The following is a 19,379-nucleotide window of genomic DNA, read 5'->3' on the forward strand; positions in this document are numbered from 1 at the left end:
CGGGATACAGAAAGGTCCTCCATTCGATTACCAGGAGAGCACCCCAAGTCCACGGAGAACCGGAATTTCCCACGCGTTGCTGGCTCGAAGAAGTTAAATCAGAAATAGCGGGCGCAAATTCGCTTAATTATTCTACGCTGAACGTTAACCATGACGAGAAAGGAAGGGAGAGGGAGGAAGAGCGAACGAGAGAAGCTGACCCGCGTTCCCGTAATTGTAGTGGTCGTTTATAGTTGAACGACTCTTGTCACGTTTGCGATTGTCTGTTGTCAGGAGTGGTACTCTTACTTCCGGTCACTGTTAAAAAGCTATCAACCTGGAGAACGCCGCGATTTTTTCCCGACAATTGTTACTTTAAACTTCCGAACAACACCGGTTAGTCAGCGTTTGGGAATTTTATTTCTGTTTTGTTAGTGGAGACGCGACGTGGAAGGCTCGTGGCACTTTTCTGGTTAATTGGGGAAATGATGATTGATAGAAAATATGTTTTTTTTAGTCATTTTTGGTCTACGTTAAGAACATTTTGTTAGGTATTTATGTGTTATAGATTCAATGGAAAAAACAGTGTTAGCAGTTGATAAATTTTAATATATCCGTGTCATTTTTTGAATCGACAAAAAAACTTATTAGATATAAAATTCAAACCTCCCTTTATAATTAAATTTAAGTAAAAGTATTTTTAAAAAGATTTTAATCTAATAATAGTTAATTTTATATGGATATAAAATATCCCTGTTTCTGCGCAGCGAAACTGGAAGTGCCAAAACCAAACTTCGGCGAGCAGTATTAAAGATTCTGTATGTTTTTTATTAAAAACACAGCGTCCACGTGTAACTTACGATCGCAACGGAACCGCTCAAATCCCGTTTCTTTACGACAAACACACTTATTAAATTTATTTCTATTAAAATACTGCCATCTATTAAACAACGGGCTGTAACATTTTGTACAGAAATACTGAACTAATTTAAACAATTTCTTATATACCCAATATATTATTCAACTCTTTACATTAAATAAAAAAATACACGTACTGAGCAGAAATTGGGCCATGATTAGAAATAGAGACATTGACCTTAGCCTCTAAAAGTGACGGCACAAATCGTTGATAAATCCCGCTTTAAACAACTTAAAAAAATTGTTTCCTTTGCAATCCCTTGTTCGTTAATGTCCAAGGATTACACTGAGATAGTTGAAAAAGTTAAAATCCAAAATCGAAATTTTCGTCCGTGTCACAGTTTTTGCACAGTTCGTCCAACTGCGCGGCCGTATTCGAAGGATAATTCGAGCTTCAGAGTGGAGGCGTAGGCGGCACGTCACGGCGTTCCTTGCGGCCTATGGGCACGCCATCAGGATTTCTGGCACAATGCTGTATTCCAGCGAGTGATAGATATACAGCTGTAATCCCGCGGCTCCACCCACACCCCCTGGCCAGCAGCTATATTAACGCACGAGTGCCGCGTGCACCGAGCCACCGGTGCACCTATGCATCTGCCGGGGACGCGACAATGCGAGTCGGGGCTTCGGGGGTGCGTGTCCATTAATATGTAGATGCTTCTGTGCGCGAGTAGCTATGCCCATTGGGATTTCGACGTTCATATGTAGATACGCGTGGGATGATTTTATTCGCGAAAAAGTTAGCCGAAACGGATAATCGTCTGAGATTCCAAAAGTACCTTTTTGGGGCCTGATAAATCGTCTGTACAAGAAATTGTCACTCGTCCAGCGAAACGGAAGTCTTAATACTAGAACTACGGACGATAGTTTCCGATAACAGTATTTAAAAATTCAGATGGAGCAGAATTTTGAATACTTGTCTATTTAGGTCGATCGATAAGTATGACGAACCTTTGAAAATTTATGAAGGGTCTAGTCGGGTAAGCAAGGAAAAACGGCATCACCAATTTTAGTATCTATGTTTACCAATTAATGCTCTTTGTTTAAAAAACAAATTGTGAGTAATTTCAAATCTCTATCCCCTCTAGGGGTGACATGGGGATAACAAGCCTAGGCTTTACAATTTTTTTTCTCAATAACTAGTCCAGATATTTGAATGCTTCGAAGTGGAGATAGTAGGTACGTTTCAGCTCTACAAGATGTATTTTTTCCGAAATTTTAGATCAATTATTAAGGGTAGAAATCAAGGAATAACCTAATTTACTCCTTTTTATACGTAATGCTCCTTGGCACGTGTTCAGTTACAGGTGCATCGACCGTATAATCTTTTCTAAAACATCTGACAGTCAGAAATTCAGTACAGTAAAAACTTTCAGAAAGTTCCCTCAGATTTCCTATTCATTCCAAACCCCGAGCCCTTAACAGGCGTGCATAATTTTTTCTCAACGTCCACATTCAACAAATTAACCCCCAAAATTTTATATTTGCCTAAACATCCACAGTTTATCCACCAGCATCACACCTCTTCATAAATAATATTTGTTATACGAGGCTTTTCATAATTCTGTAACCGTGTTATAAAAGGGTTACGCCTGTACCTGTTTTTTCCGTTCTACAGCAGTCTTTCGATAAATCGAACCCGCCACTGTCCCTTCCTCGGCTGACATCGAGATTCGTTATCGTGTCCGGAACAAGATTTCGTCGGGCCATCGAGAGGGGGTAAGTCAAGGGAGAGGGGAGGGGCTGTCTAAAATTCGCCACGTCTCGAAAATTCAGGATTCAGCCCGGGTCACGCGAAGTGCAGACTCGGTGTTGATGGTGGTCCCCCCTACTCTTCCGAGTATCTTCGCCCGATGAACCATCCGATCTTCTCGCGCCATCCTCTCCATGCTTCTCTCACCCCCATCCCCCTACGCCTCATCCCTCCCACCGCACTCGTGCTTTACCCGCTACTTGGCCCTCCACTAGAGCATAATCACCGGGGCTGAAACACCGCTGGAAATCCGCAAGCACAGCCTACGTCGCCTCCACGGGAATGTATTAAGCCTGTTCGAACCCACTTCTCGTCGATCGCTTCGAAAAGCGCGCAGCAAAGGTGGGACGGCTGTATTACTATATTACAGGGGGTTCATTATGCGTGAACGATGAATTACGACGAAGCGGATTCCGGTGATCTGCTTTGGTCAGGACATTGGAGCATCGTATTTGTATATACAGAAAATCCTCGATGAGTGTTCGAAGGCTCCTCGGCACTGAACATTAAATATTTCATAAACTAATGGCTATATGACAGTGATTAACCTTAAAGATAACCCTTCTGTCGAAAGGATTGTAAGTAACTGTTGAAAATTGAATGTAGAAACTAAAAATACTGATTTCTTGAAATTATTTCGAGTAAATAGAAAAAAGATCGTTTTAAGGTTAGTTATAGATAATAATGGAAGTATAATTTATTTTATGCCAAATGAGAGTATTAAATATTGGCCTCGATGTTTGTTAAGAGTTTACCTAGAAAATACTATTTTAACTAATACTTTTTAATAATTGTTAGTTACTTATTTTATTTAGGAGTATCATCGAACTAGGTAATGGAATTCTTTAGGATATCGATGACACAAAGAACTTCGACACACCGAACAAATATTTTCTTTGGTTTCGGTGTAACGTAAATTGTTTTTTATCCTGTCCGTGACATTTTTATTGGGCTCGCGGATCGGGTTCGTTAAAATTTTATTGTACATTATTAGCACCGGCGCAAAATTACACCGGTGCTCGATATCAATAAATTAACGGCGCCGCAGGACGTTCTAAATTGCATTTACTATTTCCCTGCAGGGCATTAAACATAGAACGACTTTCGTAATCGCAGTTGTACTAGGATTCGATTACACGGCTACCTAAAATTTAATTAAATCCGTGCACCCTTCGGACCGCACTTTTCGTGTTCCATTTAACGGCGATGGAAAATTATATAAAATTCAATTTGCAGCCAGCGAAAATGTTTATTTTAATCGTCGGTCGGTGCAAAAGGGGATTCTTTTCCAATGTAGTTTTTGCGCTAAATGCTGTCATTACAATTGGAGGAAAGTATTAATTCTCATTTGTAAAGCGTGGTTAATCAGTACTTTTAAATAAAGTTCGTCGAAAATTTTCCTAGTAAAATGTGGTATACATATAAATCCTATTACTTTATAGATAAAAATAAACTTTGAGAACAATCATATCAGACAACCGATGCTCATTACTGAAATTAATCATTTAGTTGTTGAAATAAATTAATTAATACAATGAAAAGTAATTGAAATATGCAAACAGCAGCAAACGAGGAATGAATTCGTTCTTCAACTATGTAATAAATACGAGCTCACTGCATCACCTACCGTCCCAATACCATCACTAGACTGTCAATTTCTATGCAAAATGACATTTTATGAAGTAATTAAGAGAGGAGCAAGTGCAGGAATTTCTTCTCTCAAGTATCTTATTGGTTTCAGAATGAACCAGTAAACCCATTCTATCTGATATAAATTTCGTCTTCTATCCAATAATTTTATGCGGATTTTTTTTCGTCAGTCTAACCATCACCAGTACGAAAAATGTCTTTCACTAAGAGAAACAACGCAGCTCCGCGCGCCCAGTACACTTAATTTTCCATCCATCTCGTCGCACAACTCATCCGACAGCGTCGTCCGTTCAGCAAACGTTCGCATTTCCTTCTTCCATTTCACGCGAATGTCGCGAAGAAAAACGGAAGGATAATTCCGCGTGGGTTGAGAAGGAGCAACGGGAAGCAAAAATAGGGATGAGGGGGTTGGAAGGGTTGGTTAGTCGGGTGGAAGTAGTCTCGTGTAGGACGAAGCAGGAGGAGGGGGGGGTGGGGATCTTCCAAGTAGTATGCTGGTCGTACTTTGATCAGGCGCAGTGGATTTACGCTCATCCTCGGCAATCTGGCGTGCGCATCTCTCTCCTTCTTTCCCGCCGTTTCGGTTCCCACAAGTATTCGCTGTCTTTGTCCCGCGCCTGTCGGGCCACGGGCGGTGTTGCAACAGCCGTCCTGGCCTAGCGACGTCTTTGAAGGCACGACTCGTCGCGTCGTCGTAGGCATTTCAACAAGCCCGAAACGCTGGCGGAAGTGCCGTGGCAATGCCATTACCGGTAGAAAGAGAGAAGATATCCACGTGGGGCTCTTTGGGGAAAGGTGGAACCAGTGGTTAGAAGTTGCTTTTTGATTTTCTTTTCTGGCTCTCCCTATCTGCGGATCGCTTCTGTTCGGCCGTGTTACGAGAGATTGGAATAATTAGCCGGTGTGAATCGGTGATATTCTTCTAATGGACCCTTCGTTCTTTGGGTATACTTAACATTTTATGAGTATTGGGATTATTTATAAGAAGAAAATGTGATGTTTCGTAGAAATTATTCGGGGTTATTGAAGGTTCTCTTCCAATTGTGGTGGTACAAAAATTTGTTTAGTATATGCAATTTGAATGGTACCAGGGAACCGATATTCTGCAAGAATCCTTTTCTTTTGGGATGATTTTTTTCGGAGTTTTTAAAGTCAATGATGTTTTTTCGTACGTAATTTGTTTGTTTTTTTATTGCAACGTATGATTAATGTTAAAATACGTTTAAATGTGTATAATGGCGTGACTTTGAATTGATGATGAACATATTCGTTCCTTGATACGTTCAAATTGCATATAAATTATTTATAATAGTGTAAATATTAGATGTACCAACAAGTGATCCACTATGTTTTGAATTTTAAAACGATATAGGATAGCATATCGAAAATGTCGTTTTTACTTTACGCTGAAAACAAATAGAGTCTATGCTGCTGGAAAATCGTTAGGAACATAAATAAAATACTATATGTAGATCCTTGCCCTCGCATAGAAGCGATACAGATTTCGTAAAGAAATATTGGATTACTAATTAAATTCTATTATACACCTAATAGAATTCTATTCTATTCTATTCTCAACGTAATAAAATTTAACTGACACGTCTGTCTATTACTTACCGTTTCTACTTATTGGAAAACACGGATAAATGAGGAGTATCAAATGAATCTTCAAAATCAGTTCACTCGAAAACGCGAAGGTTTCATTGAAATTGATTGATAGTCTCGAATTTATAATTATATATGGAATTATTATTATATGGAACAAATTAAATATGGTGCATACAGAAGAATAAAATCAATTCTTAGGATCGCAATTCTTCGCGATAAGCGTTCCAGCTTGATCGAGAAGCCTCAGAGAAATGAGAGTTAAACATTAGAAAAAGAAATGTTTTACCAATCCCTGTTCTGTTTGTTCGTGGCTCGCTTAAAAATTCTGACCGAGTGTTTGAGTTATCGGGCTGCGCTGACGGAACGAGAAATAAGAACGAAAGACGGATTGCTTCGCTTTGAAGGCGCGGGATATAGAGGGGGCTAGTTGGAATTTATGACGACGAATGCGAGTGGGTGCGTTTGAAGGGGATAGAGGAGAATGGTGAAGGATTTGGGAAATCGCGAAGTGCGACGATCAGTTCGGTGAGTTTGCAAACGTGACTTATGTATTCTTTCAATATACATTTTCACTTCCTTTCATCGTTTTTGGTTTATTTTTGGGGGAGCTGGTTACATTCACCCAAAATAATAACAAAGTTGGTTTGTAGAAAATTTAAATTTGTTATTTCTACATTGTGGATTTTATGCATTTATAGCCTAGAAAGCTCTGTGAAGTACAGTAGAAGAAAATACAGTAGTTTTCTATTTTATAGTACCCAATGAGATATCTCAGCAAAGAGATTCCTACTTCTATTTCTACTTTTATCAATTACATTAATAAAATGTCTTGCATCGAAGTCCAGAGTAGTTATTTCATATCAATTGTGGGACATTTCTCATTTGAGGATTAACAGTATGTTTTCACATGAATTTTTGTTTTATATCAATTCTTTCTAGAATGGAGTACTTAGACAATATTATTAATGATTTAACCAAAGAGAACGATACCAACGAGACAGAATTTTTATACAGATGAAAGGCTTGGAATAATAATGAAAGCTAAGTGACACAAATTTTAATTATAGTGTATAATAATATTTTGACAGAACGAATAAAACTCGTGTAACGTGTATACCAACAATACCCTTCCGAGATTGTTGTTGACTTTTTGGATTACATCGTATAAACGAGTTTAAATGCCCAATAAATGCCCAATAACTTTATTCACGTTTCTTAACATTGTTATCTTAAGATTCTTCAATATTCTCCCCGGGCAAAGAAATTCGCCAAGAAGAAAATCGAGAGCATTAAACCCTTCATTTTACGAGAAAAAAACATGGCTCGCAGTATGCGAAGAAGAATGCTTATTGATCCGATACTCGCTGTATAAATACAAGACAGAAGGAAACGTCTTCGTTTTCTCGAAACAAAGTTCTTAATAAAGGATCGCGGTATGTCGAAGAAAAAAGTAACGCTGGATGGAACGTCTTCAAGAATTTCCATCGTTATCGATTGAATAACAGTATCGCGAACGAATATACAGGCAAACTCATGAACTGTCACATATCTTCCTCCAAACGTAGTGTCGTATAGAGAACACAGTTGGTCACAATTCTATTCGAATAATACCCAGTGAAAAGCAACGGTACCTAAAAATGTCATCCTGACATTTAACTTTCATTAAAACAAAGTGGAGAAAAGTCACAGGGGTTCTCAGTATAAAATAACTGAAATTAATAATTCTAAAATGTTTTGCTTCTTTTGATTCTGTTTATTTGTTTACTAAAGTAGTAACATTAAATTTTTAATTATTTATTATATAATTATTTGTACCTATATATTACTATATGGTTCGTTATGAAATACTGAAAGAGCTTCAGGGGCTCTTCTATCCGGATGAAGGTTCAATAGTTAATGAGATTAAATAATTGTTTGCCAAGTTTAGCCCACTCATTCAAGAAAAAGTTGTATTTTATTATACAAATTGGAATTTCCACGTCTAATCGAGTAAATATTCCAAAGTACTTTTTCTTCTATTCGTTATTCGAAACTCTTTAGACAAATAATGAACTTCCACATGATGGGTTTATGATTCGTATACCAGGAACATTAATACAAATTCGAGACACACGAAAATCATCGTGATGAATGAGCCTTTAGCAATTAGGAAATCGTTATGCAATCCTTGAAGTATGCAGGCCACGTGTGCATCTGTACATCCGGATGTCCACAATAGAAATTACCTATTTTTTCCCCACATCCCACAGTCCAGAATCTTCCAAAGATTTTTGGATGTATTGCACCCCACTTCCCTTGGCCGTAACACTAATCGTCACAGTACAGAAACCATAAATGTTTCCTCGACTTGTTACATCTGCGAACAAAGACACTCGAAAAACATTAGAATTATAATAACTCAAAAACTTTAGAATAATTAACCCTATATAGGAGATGATTTCTAAAGATAAAGAAGTCTATTATATATCCTAAAAATTTCATCAACCTTTTATGTCCTGAGGATACTTTGCAATACCATTTATGTTACAATAAAATGCTGCCATTAACCAATGTGCTTAGAACCGGGCTAGGAGTTTTTAAGTAAAAGTATTTACTACTTTCTGGAAGTCCTCCGAGATGCTATAAAATAATGCTAGCACTCAGTGATATAGTATTTAGTTATTTGAATAAAAAGTACAAAAATGAAAAAAAAAATCATACTTCAACAGGTTTCAAGTATGTAAAAAAATAACAATAACATAACTTCAAGCCTTCAAGTGTTGAAATCAGCGATCTAAGGTTAGATCCTCTCCTCGTAAATCCACTATCGGAACCTCATCTCCGCAAACGGAAAATAAAACCCCGAGAATGTTACTTTTCATTAACTTTTGTGTACTCCCTTGTACGTGAAAATTGAAATTCCACGAAATTAAACCTCTCCTTCCCCAATCGAGAAACGGTTCGCGCAAGCGTGTGCACGACACCTACCGTCCGTCAGCCCCAAGAATTAGCCGGGATGATCTACAGCAACGCCATTGAGCCAGCCCCCTTTTGAAATCTGTCGACGATTAATTCATTCGAAAGCGGCAACACGCACGAAACGAACCGGCGGGGGAGCCACAATTTCGGGAAGACGATCCATGGGGCATTATATATTGTCGGGGCACAAAGCGTGCCCCCCATTTCGCACCCTCGAAACCCTCTTTTTTCCGTTCTTCCGCCCCTCCAAAGTCCCTTCAGCACGATAACTGGAATTCGTTCGTGCGAAGACGAAATTTGTCGACGTAATTACGGGGCAGTGGAAAATACGAGCAACGGCGTGTACGGACGACGCGATTACACGTGGAAATAATTCCGGCCGTCTGATATTCTGTTCCAGATACAAGTGTACGGCTTCAACGCGGAATTGTATCACAACATGAGCGAGGCGCAGCACAAGAGTCAGGGCCTGGTCGCGATCTCGTTAATGGTCCAGGTAAGCCGACGAAATTGCTTTCCACCTGTGAAGTATTTTCCTGTGAAGGGGGGGGGGTGGGTATTTTCGAGCCCTTTGAGTTGTTACGATTGTACGTTCCCAGCTCGAACGCCCGTGGCTCCGCCGTAATACTTTGGTACGGCGGGAAATTGGCGGAGCCGAGGAAGGATAGTGAAAAGTTTATTTTCGGGGAACATTTTGGTGTTATTGAATGATACACAGTTCTGTGGTTTGGTATTAGGACAGTTAGATAAATTGCTGTGAAATTGTTGGAAGTGCTCAGAAACTTTATTGTTTAGAACATTTAGGAGTATTATTAAAAGTTATGACTTTCTTCGGACAATTTCTGGCTACATGTATTTGCCCGAATGGAAGGTTAAGCAAATTTGACTCCTCGTTTGACGTGTTAACCCTTTGCACTCCGATGTCGCCGCTGCGGTAATAAATCTATGTAGAAGCAACTTTGTATTTTTATATAATTATATATTCACTTTGCCATGGGGGCCTCTACTGTTACATTGCATGTATAATTATGTGTTAAAATTAAATAGTCCTGGGGTAGCTGGTTGCTCATAGTAAAAATGACGCGGAGTTTCTGGTAGGTTATATTAAAAATTGCTCAGAGTGCAAAGGGTTATTTGGAGGGGAGTTAGATTTTGTCTCAGAGGTCCAGATATGGATCTGGATTATTTTGGATTACTAATTTATTTAAAAAAAAATCCAGTGTTATTGATGCGTATTTAAGAAAAAACATTTTATTTTCTACTGTTCACCCAGACATCTAAAGAAAATACCTCGAAATTTCTACGCAGAGAGTCTTCAATCGACTACCGGAATTCGCCTCCTTAATGCTTATCTTTTTCCACCTACTTTTTGCACTCCTTTTCTTTGACAGTCGCGCGTTTTAACGGTTTCCCATCGCTAAAGACCGTGACAAGGAGAGGGGAACCGGAAGACGCCGGACGGAACGCTACGTTCGGGAACTTGCGAAATTTATTCCGAAAGTAAACACCGTGCACCGTCGCAAAACCTATTGCATGTTTTATGAAGGCGAAATCTCTGTCCCGTGACGAGGACGCTTTTTCGCGCGCGGTTTTTCCTCGCGTCTCGTTTGTCTCGCGTCGTTAATTTCGCGGTTCCCGAGCTGCGGATTTTGGTTAATGATTTGGAAACGATCGCGTCGAGACGCTTCTTCGACGAAAATACTTTCAGCCTACAAAAGTACAGTTTCTTATTATTATGGCTGGGGAATTGTTATACGAGAAACTACGCTAGTTCTTTTTTAATTATAATTATTATTTGAAAATTAACATTCTTTAGTATTGAGAGATAATAATGTGTTATACTCTTCAAAGATGGATTTATTAAGAGGAGATAAAATAATTTTTTTTACTTTCCAGTTGTATTTATTTAAAGTATACTTGTAAATATTAACGATAATGAATTAGTGAGTCACGTTTTATTTTTTGTTGGGGAAGATTCTAGTGAATATTTATTCAAAATAATGTTCATTGTATCCTTTACTATTTAATTTTGTTAATTCTTTGCGCATTCTCAAGATATCGAATAAAAGTTGTCAAGAATCAATTTACTATGTCGAACTGACACCTGAAAATAGAATGGTGAAGGATGCAAAGAATAAGATAGTAATGGCTTTAAGTGAATCCTATATTTAAATATGCCAATGGATAATTCCCTGATTCACTATTCGTTGTCAAACAATCACATTCCAATGACTAATAATATTCTTTCTCGTTTTCTAACGTCTTACGTTATTTATACTAATCACATGAACAGAAATACATACTAAATTTTACGGACTATCACAAACTCATTAACCCTCTATTAGTCCTTTCCTATTCTCCTGTTTTCTGTACTTTCATCAATTTAACTTAAATCTATCTCATTCATTAGGAAAACATCTGACTAAAATAAATCATTAACAAAATTGTCAAGAATCTCGTATATTTGTGTACAGACGAATCTAAAATTCAGGAGTCTCATAGACTCACCTTGTACACTGCATCCCAAAAATGGTCCCTCGATACTAAAGGGTTAACACACCAGTCACTTCCCCCTATACTCTCAACAACAACCTAAATTCCCCAACTATACCCTTAACAACAACCTAAATTCCCCACATATACCCTCAACAACAACCTAAATTCCCCAACTATACCTTCAACAACATAAAAAATTCTCCAACTTCACCATATCATCATAATTTCAAAACAAAAATCATCCGACAAAAACAAAAATAACCCTGTCAATAGTGTGCCCAATTCGACTAACAATCGATTACCCAGCCGCGAACGAGTCGTCGAGACAACGAGACAAACTCCCAGCGTCGAACCGAATTAATTAACGGGACTCCGTGGCTGGAATAAATTAACAAACGAACCCCCCCCCCCCGCGTGGCCTCGGTAAACTATCCAACGAAACCAGGACCGTCGAGGGAGGCGTGGCGTTGCGATAAATTAACGAATGCGCGACTAGAACCGCGTAAAAGCGCGAACAAAGAAACCGCCCCACCTCTGGATGATCCCCAAGCGGACTCCTGTTCTGAGAAGACCCCTTAACAGGTGCTCGATCTCTCCTGGCGCACGGAACACGAGGAGATGCTAGAGGACTCGCGAAAGTGTATCGGGGTGGAGGGTCCACGTTGACGGGTGTAATTCAAACGGATTATACCCCGGGGAATGTCTGAGGGATGAGATCCAAATGAGTTGGTAGCTGTGCTCGCTGTCACCGCCTCGAACAATCTAGGACCTAAATGAGCTCCCCGGTTATTTTCACTCGACCGCCGGATAGTCTTCGTTGGAGGGGAGAAAGGCCTCGTAATAGTTGTTATTTGCGACCTGGCTCCTTTAGGGCGGATTTTAACGATTCGTTTGGTACCAGTTGATGGCTATGCTCCGGTCCGAGTTGTCGCGAATAAATACACTCCTGCTCCGTAAGTCACTGGACAATTGGTTGTTTTGAAAGAAATTAAAATTGAAAGAGGCATGTACTTTTCTGATGTAGGTTTACTAACTTGTTGTATATTTAGGGAAGACTGTGAAATTGAACGTACTTTGAACACTTTTCAAAATTGCTTTGAAGAAATTATAAAGTAATTATCAACTGTAAATTTTGCAACATTAATACCGTACCTTATTACTACATTGTATTGCTATACTATTGTGCTATAGTATTAGTGTAATATGGCATTGCTACATTGGTACGTTGCTATATTTCGACATTGCTACATTCCTGTATTACTCCATAGCTACATTGCTACATTGCTACTTTGATGCAAAGCTACAATGCTACGTTGCTGCATAGCTAGATTTTTATATAGCTGCATAGCTGCATTACTACATTGCTATGTTATTACATTACTACATTACTACATTACCACATTACCGTTCGTATGACTATAAAGTTACAGTACTTCCAAATGCTAATAAATTCTTCCCTGACTGTTCTTGGAAATCATGAGTTATTTCTGGAATGAGGCTATAAAAGTTAAACATGAAACATATTCTTATAGTATTGGCAGTCTGTTTGGAACTGGTTAAAAAACCGTGTCAGAATATTTTGAATTTCATAATATCCATTATGAAAAGTGGATGTTTCTCATTATTCTTTCAATGGTTCAACAAATGTTTATTAATCGCAGCAATATAGCGTATAGTTCAGATAAGAAGAATCATGAAAACTGCATGTAAATAACGAAGGTACTCAGGAAAGTAAATTGAATATTTCAAGGAATAGCTGTCCTAACGTTGCAAAATGAATTAAGGCCTGCAGCTTATTTCGAGCAAATTTTCTACATATTTACTGTAACATTTACTCCCGGAATTAGTCAGTTACGCAGCAGGCACTCTGTTGCAAGTATATTGTTGGTTCATAAGATTAAGTTTGAATTAACTTCCAAGAGGGAGCGTTTTCATAAGTCCTGTTAGCGGAGGATAGCAGAGGCGCATAGTTTCCTATAGTTCTTGATCAAATTGTGTCTAACAAGAAGTTCGGAATAAATTAAATTACGATGGCGTGGGCATAAAATTGCAATGCATGTATCGATCCGGAATTTTTAACGTAAATTGAAAATTTGGTTATTGGTTAAAAAGTTCACGTGTTTGAAATATAATAATGCGAGGCGCGTTTACTTTGTCTGCCGTGAAACAATTCCAGTATACTCCCTGATATTTACATCCGTTTCACTTCTTTAATGTTCAACCGCCTGTCAGATACGATATTACACAAAGTCCTATTTATTTTTGATAAAATAACTTCGAGACAAGCTTCGCAACGTCATTCCCTCATTTTTTTCTTCTTTGAATTTTGATTCGTCACGGTTTTTAAAATTCCAATAAAACAGAAATCAATGGAATCGTATTCAACAAATATCGAAAGGACATGCAACTGTGTTTCATTTTTAGCTGTGTGTATTCACACAATAGCACCACAATAAAAAAAAGGAAAAATACCTAACATAACGAGAATCACGTAGAAAAATTTAATTTCTGAAATGCGGAAACCAATTTTACAGCTGAGTCAGATTTGATGTCCCGAATGTGGATATAAATTTTAGAATTGCATCATATGTCATTAATATCAGTCACTTATATTAAATTATAGTGCAGATCCTAAAACTCAAATAGGCGTTTAAACCATTTCTATGGCATCTAATATTCAAAGAATCCTTCATTGTCAAATTGCATTCAAGAACACATCTGAAACTCCGATCTCCGACGAGTTAAGTACCAAAAAGTCCATAAGATAACCCTCCAGTTCATGAGCATCAAACAACAATGCTACCCCCGTAAAGAAGGGTTCAGAGTTTCTCGAACAAGGCTCTTAACTCAAAACACAGGAGAACAGGAGGGGAGAGGGATGGAGGGTGAAACGAATAAAGGGATGATGGCGAAGACGGGGATGAAGAAGAGACGGAGTCGAACGTGGTTTAAGAAGGGTGCGTACGATCAGCTACAAGCCCGTTCCATCACGGAAACGAGGAAACTCTTGATCCACCGCGATAGCCAGATGAGCTTTTATTATTTATCGTTACTTTAGAGTTGCCGGCCGGTTTAGCCTGGGCTTTTACGGTTACCTTTAATGGCGGCCAGTGTTAGAAGTTTCGAAACGACTCTTCGCCTTCACCTCTTTATGCGGTGCACTTAGCAACGACGAACAACCCCCCTTTTCATGGGAAATCGATGGAAAACGTATTACTGGGTATAGAATGAAGATAGGGGGAAGGGGGGGGGGGATGCCACACTGGGTCTTTACTCGCGGACCCCGGCTACTGTGTCTCAGTGCTCAAAGAAGTCTGTTCCGTTTGTTCCAGCTGGGACAGACGCTGAACCCCGAGCTGCAGATCATAACCAGCGTGCTGAATCAAGTTATTTATCGTGGTGAGTTACAGATAACGATTCATGTGGTTTGTAGAAGCACTTTGGAAAAGCTTGTTGCGGTAAAGTAAATTGCATGTTCACGAATTCAAAGGAAATCTAAGAAAATGGATATCTTGTATTACGTGATTTTTCTGTGCTTTTGTAAATTATTGTAAGTAGACTTTGCGTGTTTATGTAGGTTTATATTTGGTGTTTTGTAGTTTTGCTTCAGATATCGGTTCGTCAATTTTGACGTGTTCGTAGAAGCATTTTGGGAAAGCTTGGTGGGGTGAGATAGATAGCGTGTTTACGAATTGAAGGAAATCTAAGAAAATGGTAATCTTTTGTTACGTTATTTTTTCTCTATTTTTGAAAATTATTATACGTAAACTGTGGATGTTTATGTATGTTTATGTATGTTTACATAATGTACGTTATGTGTGTTTATGTGTACTTATGTGTATTTGTGTGTATTTATATATATGTTTATATATGTTTATGTATGTTTATGTATGTTTATGTATGTTTATGTATGTTTATGTATGTTTATATTTGGTTTTTGTAACCCTGCTACGATCATCGGTTCAACTACACGTATAAAGTAACGGAAAGGGAAGTGAAAGACGCATGTTAACATATTGCTGGACAGAGTAGCTTCTTAATTTGGCTATGAGATTTTAGTGCTTATCAATAAGATGCATATTAAGCTTTTGCACTTAATACTGCCATAGCTATGGAGAATTGACAACTTGAACCTTTTGTCCCATAAGGAACTCGAAATGTAATTTTTTTACATAGACCTATAAATTGTAAGTACTCTCGCTACTCGAGTGGCTACATTCAATTATTTAAATTATATGCCTGAGAATATTATTTTCCTATATAATTCCTATTCCTATGACTGAGAGTCGCCTCTCGATTCCATAGGATTGATTCACTTGAAAAGTTATATTATCATTATTCCAAACAAATTACATAGATATAACAAACGTCACGTTATAAAAAAAAATCTAGCAATCAAGCAAAAGTGCGTCTAAAGGTTTTTTTCTCGACTAAATTAAAAAAAAAAAAAGTACAGTTCGTTGTTTCGAAAGTTTTACTGAGAAAAATTTGGATTTTTCAGAATCGCGAGAAGGCGCAGAAAAATACCCATCGACATATTTGATTCGCGTGTTTCGGCGGTTCATAATCGACCGTAATTTCGCGTTTAATGCGTGTAATCCTTTCGCCGCCTTCCGCCACCGTGGACTATCAATACACATTTGCGCATTAACGCTGCCTCAGAATATCTCTCGTGCGTTATAGGCTTTCAACTCGATACCCGTTAACGTCTGCGTTCGCCTATGGGATATTAATAGTTTCGTTCGCACCGCGACCACCGTCTATAATGATTACGATTTATCTTCCGTTGGTTTCGCGAGCCCTATTTACGGATTCTGAGTCACCGATGGCCGTGTCCGTCCGTCCATTGTGTGCTTGATTCCGAGGGTGAATTTCTCTGCGCGATTAGGAATCTCGATCCACGACTGGGTTAACGAGAAACGAATTGCGACGATGTTTTACACCCTTGGCTAAAATGGAGAACTAAAATTGTAGCCAGAGAGTGCGAGGGTATTCGAAGATATAAAGGCGAGCACAAATCCAGACGTAATTTTCCGATGAGTAATTAATTTTCCTTGAATATGGTCAGGGAACCGTGGAAGCCTAATGGAAAATCTAGAGCGCATAATGGCACGATTAACCATGACGCAGGGTCCTTAATCACGTTTTCATTCCTTTAACACGTCATGTACAGCTACATAAATAGAAAAAAGGTATTAGCACGGTCGAGGTTCCTTTTTTTCTAATGAATCTATTTCAGCAAGATGAACGATACACAAACAGCAAGAATGCATTACAATAGTACCCCGTATAACGCGAATTGAAAATTAGGATAATGTCCTCGTATGACGCTAATGAAAAATTAATACAGTTTGTTTCACAAGAGCATTAGAACGATATTTTGAAAAAATAATTGATACTTTAAAAAAATTCAAAAACAGGCTTACAGTATATCTGAAACATTAGATCGCAATTACCTAATATAATGCATAATCCCCTTAATTTTCAAGTTTAGCCTCTATGCTTTTGTCAAGTTTTCCGCGTACCCCTCAGGCAATGTCCACTATATTTGTTTAATTTGGAGGTATAGTTGTTTTAAATTGAATGTAAGTATAGGCCTTCCATGGAGCTTAAGCTTGATGATGCTCCAGACATTTTCAATCGGATTAACGTCTGATGATTGTAAAGGCCAGTTTAGTGCTTGGATACCATTTTCCATTTTCCACGAAGTTCACATCCGACTCCGGTGTTTTGGATCATTGACTTCTCGTAACACCCAAGATGAATGATCTCCACCAAACCACTCTCTAGTAGATTTCAATAAACCTTTTCATTTGAAAAACGTTTAGGAAAGTTCTTTTCATCTATTAAAATCTAATTTTGTTATTTCTATATTTTGTATATACACATACTACATATTAATTCCTAGTTTCGTATAACACAACAATTTCCAGTAACCCAGCCACCACGTTACCTCTATCTCAAAATTCATACCGAGCACAAATTCAAACGATTCTACATCCCGCCAACCAAAATCTCATTCCCAGCCCCAAAAAATCCTACGAACGGGATTCCACCATCGGATCACCTCGAAATCATTAACAAAATCCCATCTGACTATCCCGAAACCAGAGCTTCGCAACTAAAGCGTCGCGTTGGCATTCGCCAACGGCGTCTCCCAACCAGAAGCTTGGAACACGCGGGTCGAAAATTGGTCGTTTTCACAGTCGGCTCCGCGTGATCCATTCAGGTAGATCGTCCCGGCATAACGCGGGTTCTTGAATAGAGGATACACCGCTGGCCGACACTAATTCTCCCGTAATTCGTCGAAACTGAAAAATCCAGGGGGTGAATCGTGATTCAGCGTCGCGTGTCCATGGGCTGAAAGACACGACCGCAATTAGTGGACCATCAAAAGGCCTTAGCAGACCTGCGTGGAGGAGTTAGGGGAAGGGGAAAGGGGGCTGTTTGCGGAAACGTCCGTGGCGATGAAGAAGGAAGACAACCACCTGGATGAACGAAATATAGACAGAGATAGAGGGAGGAAGAGAGTTGGTGGGGGTTGGTAGTAGCGTGTCGCGATGAATACGCGGTTCACGCACCAAATACCGTGTGGGCCGCTTCAGCGAGCTCCGGTGGAAAGTTGTGCCCGCAAAGTCTGTCGCTGGGATAACCCCGGATAATAAATAAAATGGTGCCAGGAAAAGGGAGTGTGCTCCCTCGGCTACAGGGAGAGGTGGAAGGGGTGGTGACGAGGTGGGGGACGACGAAGAAGGCACGACTCGCTGACTCGAGAGGGTGAAAAGTCGAGGGTGGAAAAAAGAAGCGGCTGGAGGAGGGTGGGACAGGGAAAATGACTCTCTTAAGGTAACGAGTCACTTCGCCGCAGCGAATATCCGTGCCAGGTTTCTCGGAAGGGCGAGTTTATCTCGTCACTGGGACTCGATATTGTTGGATACCGAGGGTTGGATGAATGAAAAGAGAATGGAACGTGGCGATTAAGTTTTTAATGCGCACACGGTGTCCGGGGGTTTTGTGGGGAGTGAAAGGACGATTTTGTAGGCAGGGATTGAATAGTGACATGTGCTTTTGGAGGTTTCGGTATTATGGCAGGCTTCTTTTTGAGGGTAGGTACTATTACTTAACTCATTATTGACCGATTGCTATTTAATAGGTTCGGTAACGTTTAAATTACATTGATGGAAAATAGCTAAAACTCTAATAGAATAACCTAATAATTTCAGTGGATTTTTTATATGACCTGGAAAAAATTGCCGTCTACATAAAGTATGAGATAGACTATGTTACATAAATATAAATGGTAAAAAATAAAATAGAACTTATCAAGTGAGGGTTAATGAAATTTAATGAATTTGTTAAATATTTTATAGTAGACATACAATACCTTGGAACACCAAATATGGACATACTAGTCCTTACATTCGTATAGCACAATTTTCAGGTTCCTAACCACCGCGACACGCAGTATTTACCTGTACCAAATTCAAACTAGAATAAACACCTCCGTAAGCCCCCGTCGAACCTTAACACAAGAAACAAGCAAGCTTTTGAAGCCAATAGAACACACTTTAAAAGGAGAATCACTCGGTGCCAGAGAACACATACCACCCAAGAAATGTTCGAAAATCGTGAACGAAGAGATTCTCTCGGACCGATCCGCCCATAAACAATGAAATATTGATCAAAGTTCCCTGGGATCCTCGCGGATACAGGGAATATCCAGCAGCATCATCCCCCGGTTAAAGTGGACGGCAATCTGCACCAGGATTTCAGCCGAGATTCTGCTCGTCGGACGTGGAACAAAAACAGGGAGAAATCATAACACCGGCGAGATGGCCGTAAACACGTCCGAGGAATTCCCAGGGAAAACAGTGGAGCACACCAAAGGGGGTGGTTGAACGCGTGGAAAGAATCGGAGCGCGGGAGCCTAGATGTGTCGATACTCCCTGAGGGTTCGTCGTTCAAAGTGCCCGGTCTCTGTCCTTCGTGTTAACACGTTTGCGCCCGATTTTTTGGT

General features: G+C 39.3%; 1 protein-coding gene across 1 annotated transcript in view; it reads left to right on the forward strand.

Annotated features, from left to right (window-relative positions):
• LOC107191060 (carbonic anhydrase-related protein 10) overlaps positions 1-19,379 on the forward strand; it is a 113,522-nt gene that overhangs the window by 75,896 nt on the left and 18,247 nt on the right. The window contains exons 5-6 of the mRNA XM_015580007.1: positions 9,267-9,362; positions 14,695-14,761. Coding sequence (XP_015435493.1) covers positions 9,267-9,362; positions 14,695-14,761 — 163 coding nt within the window. The remainder of the gene's footprint in view (positions 1-9,266; positions 9,363-14,694; positions 14,762-19,379) is intronic.

The sequence above is a fragment of the Dufourea novaeangliae genome, unplaced genomic scaffold (genome assembly GCF_001272555.1).
Source record: "Dufourea novaeangliae isolate 0120121106 unplaced genomic scaffold, ASM127255v1 scaffold221, whole genome shotgun sequence".
Taxonomy (NCBI): Eukaryota; Metazoa; Arthropoda; class Insecta; order Hymenoptera; family Halictidae; genus Dufourea; species Dufourea novaeangliae.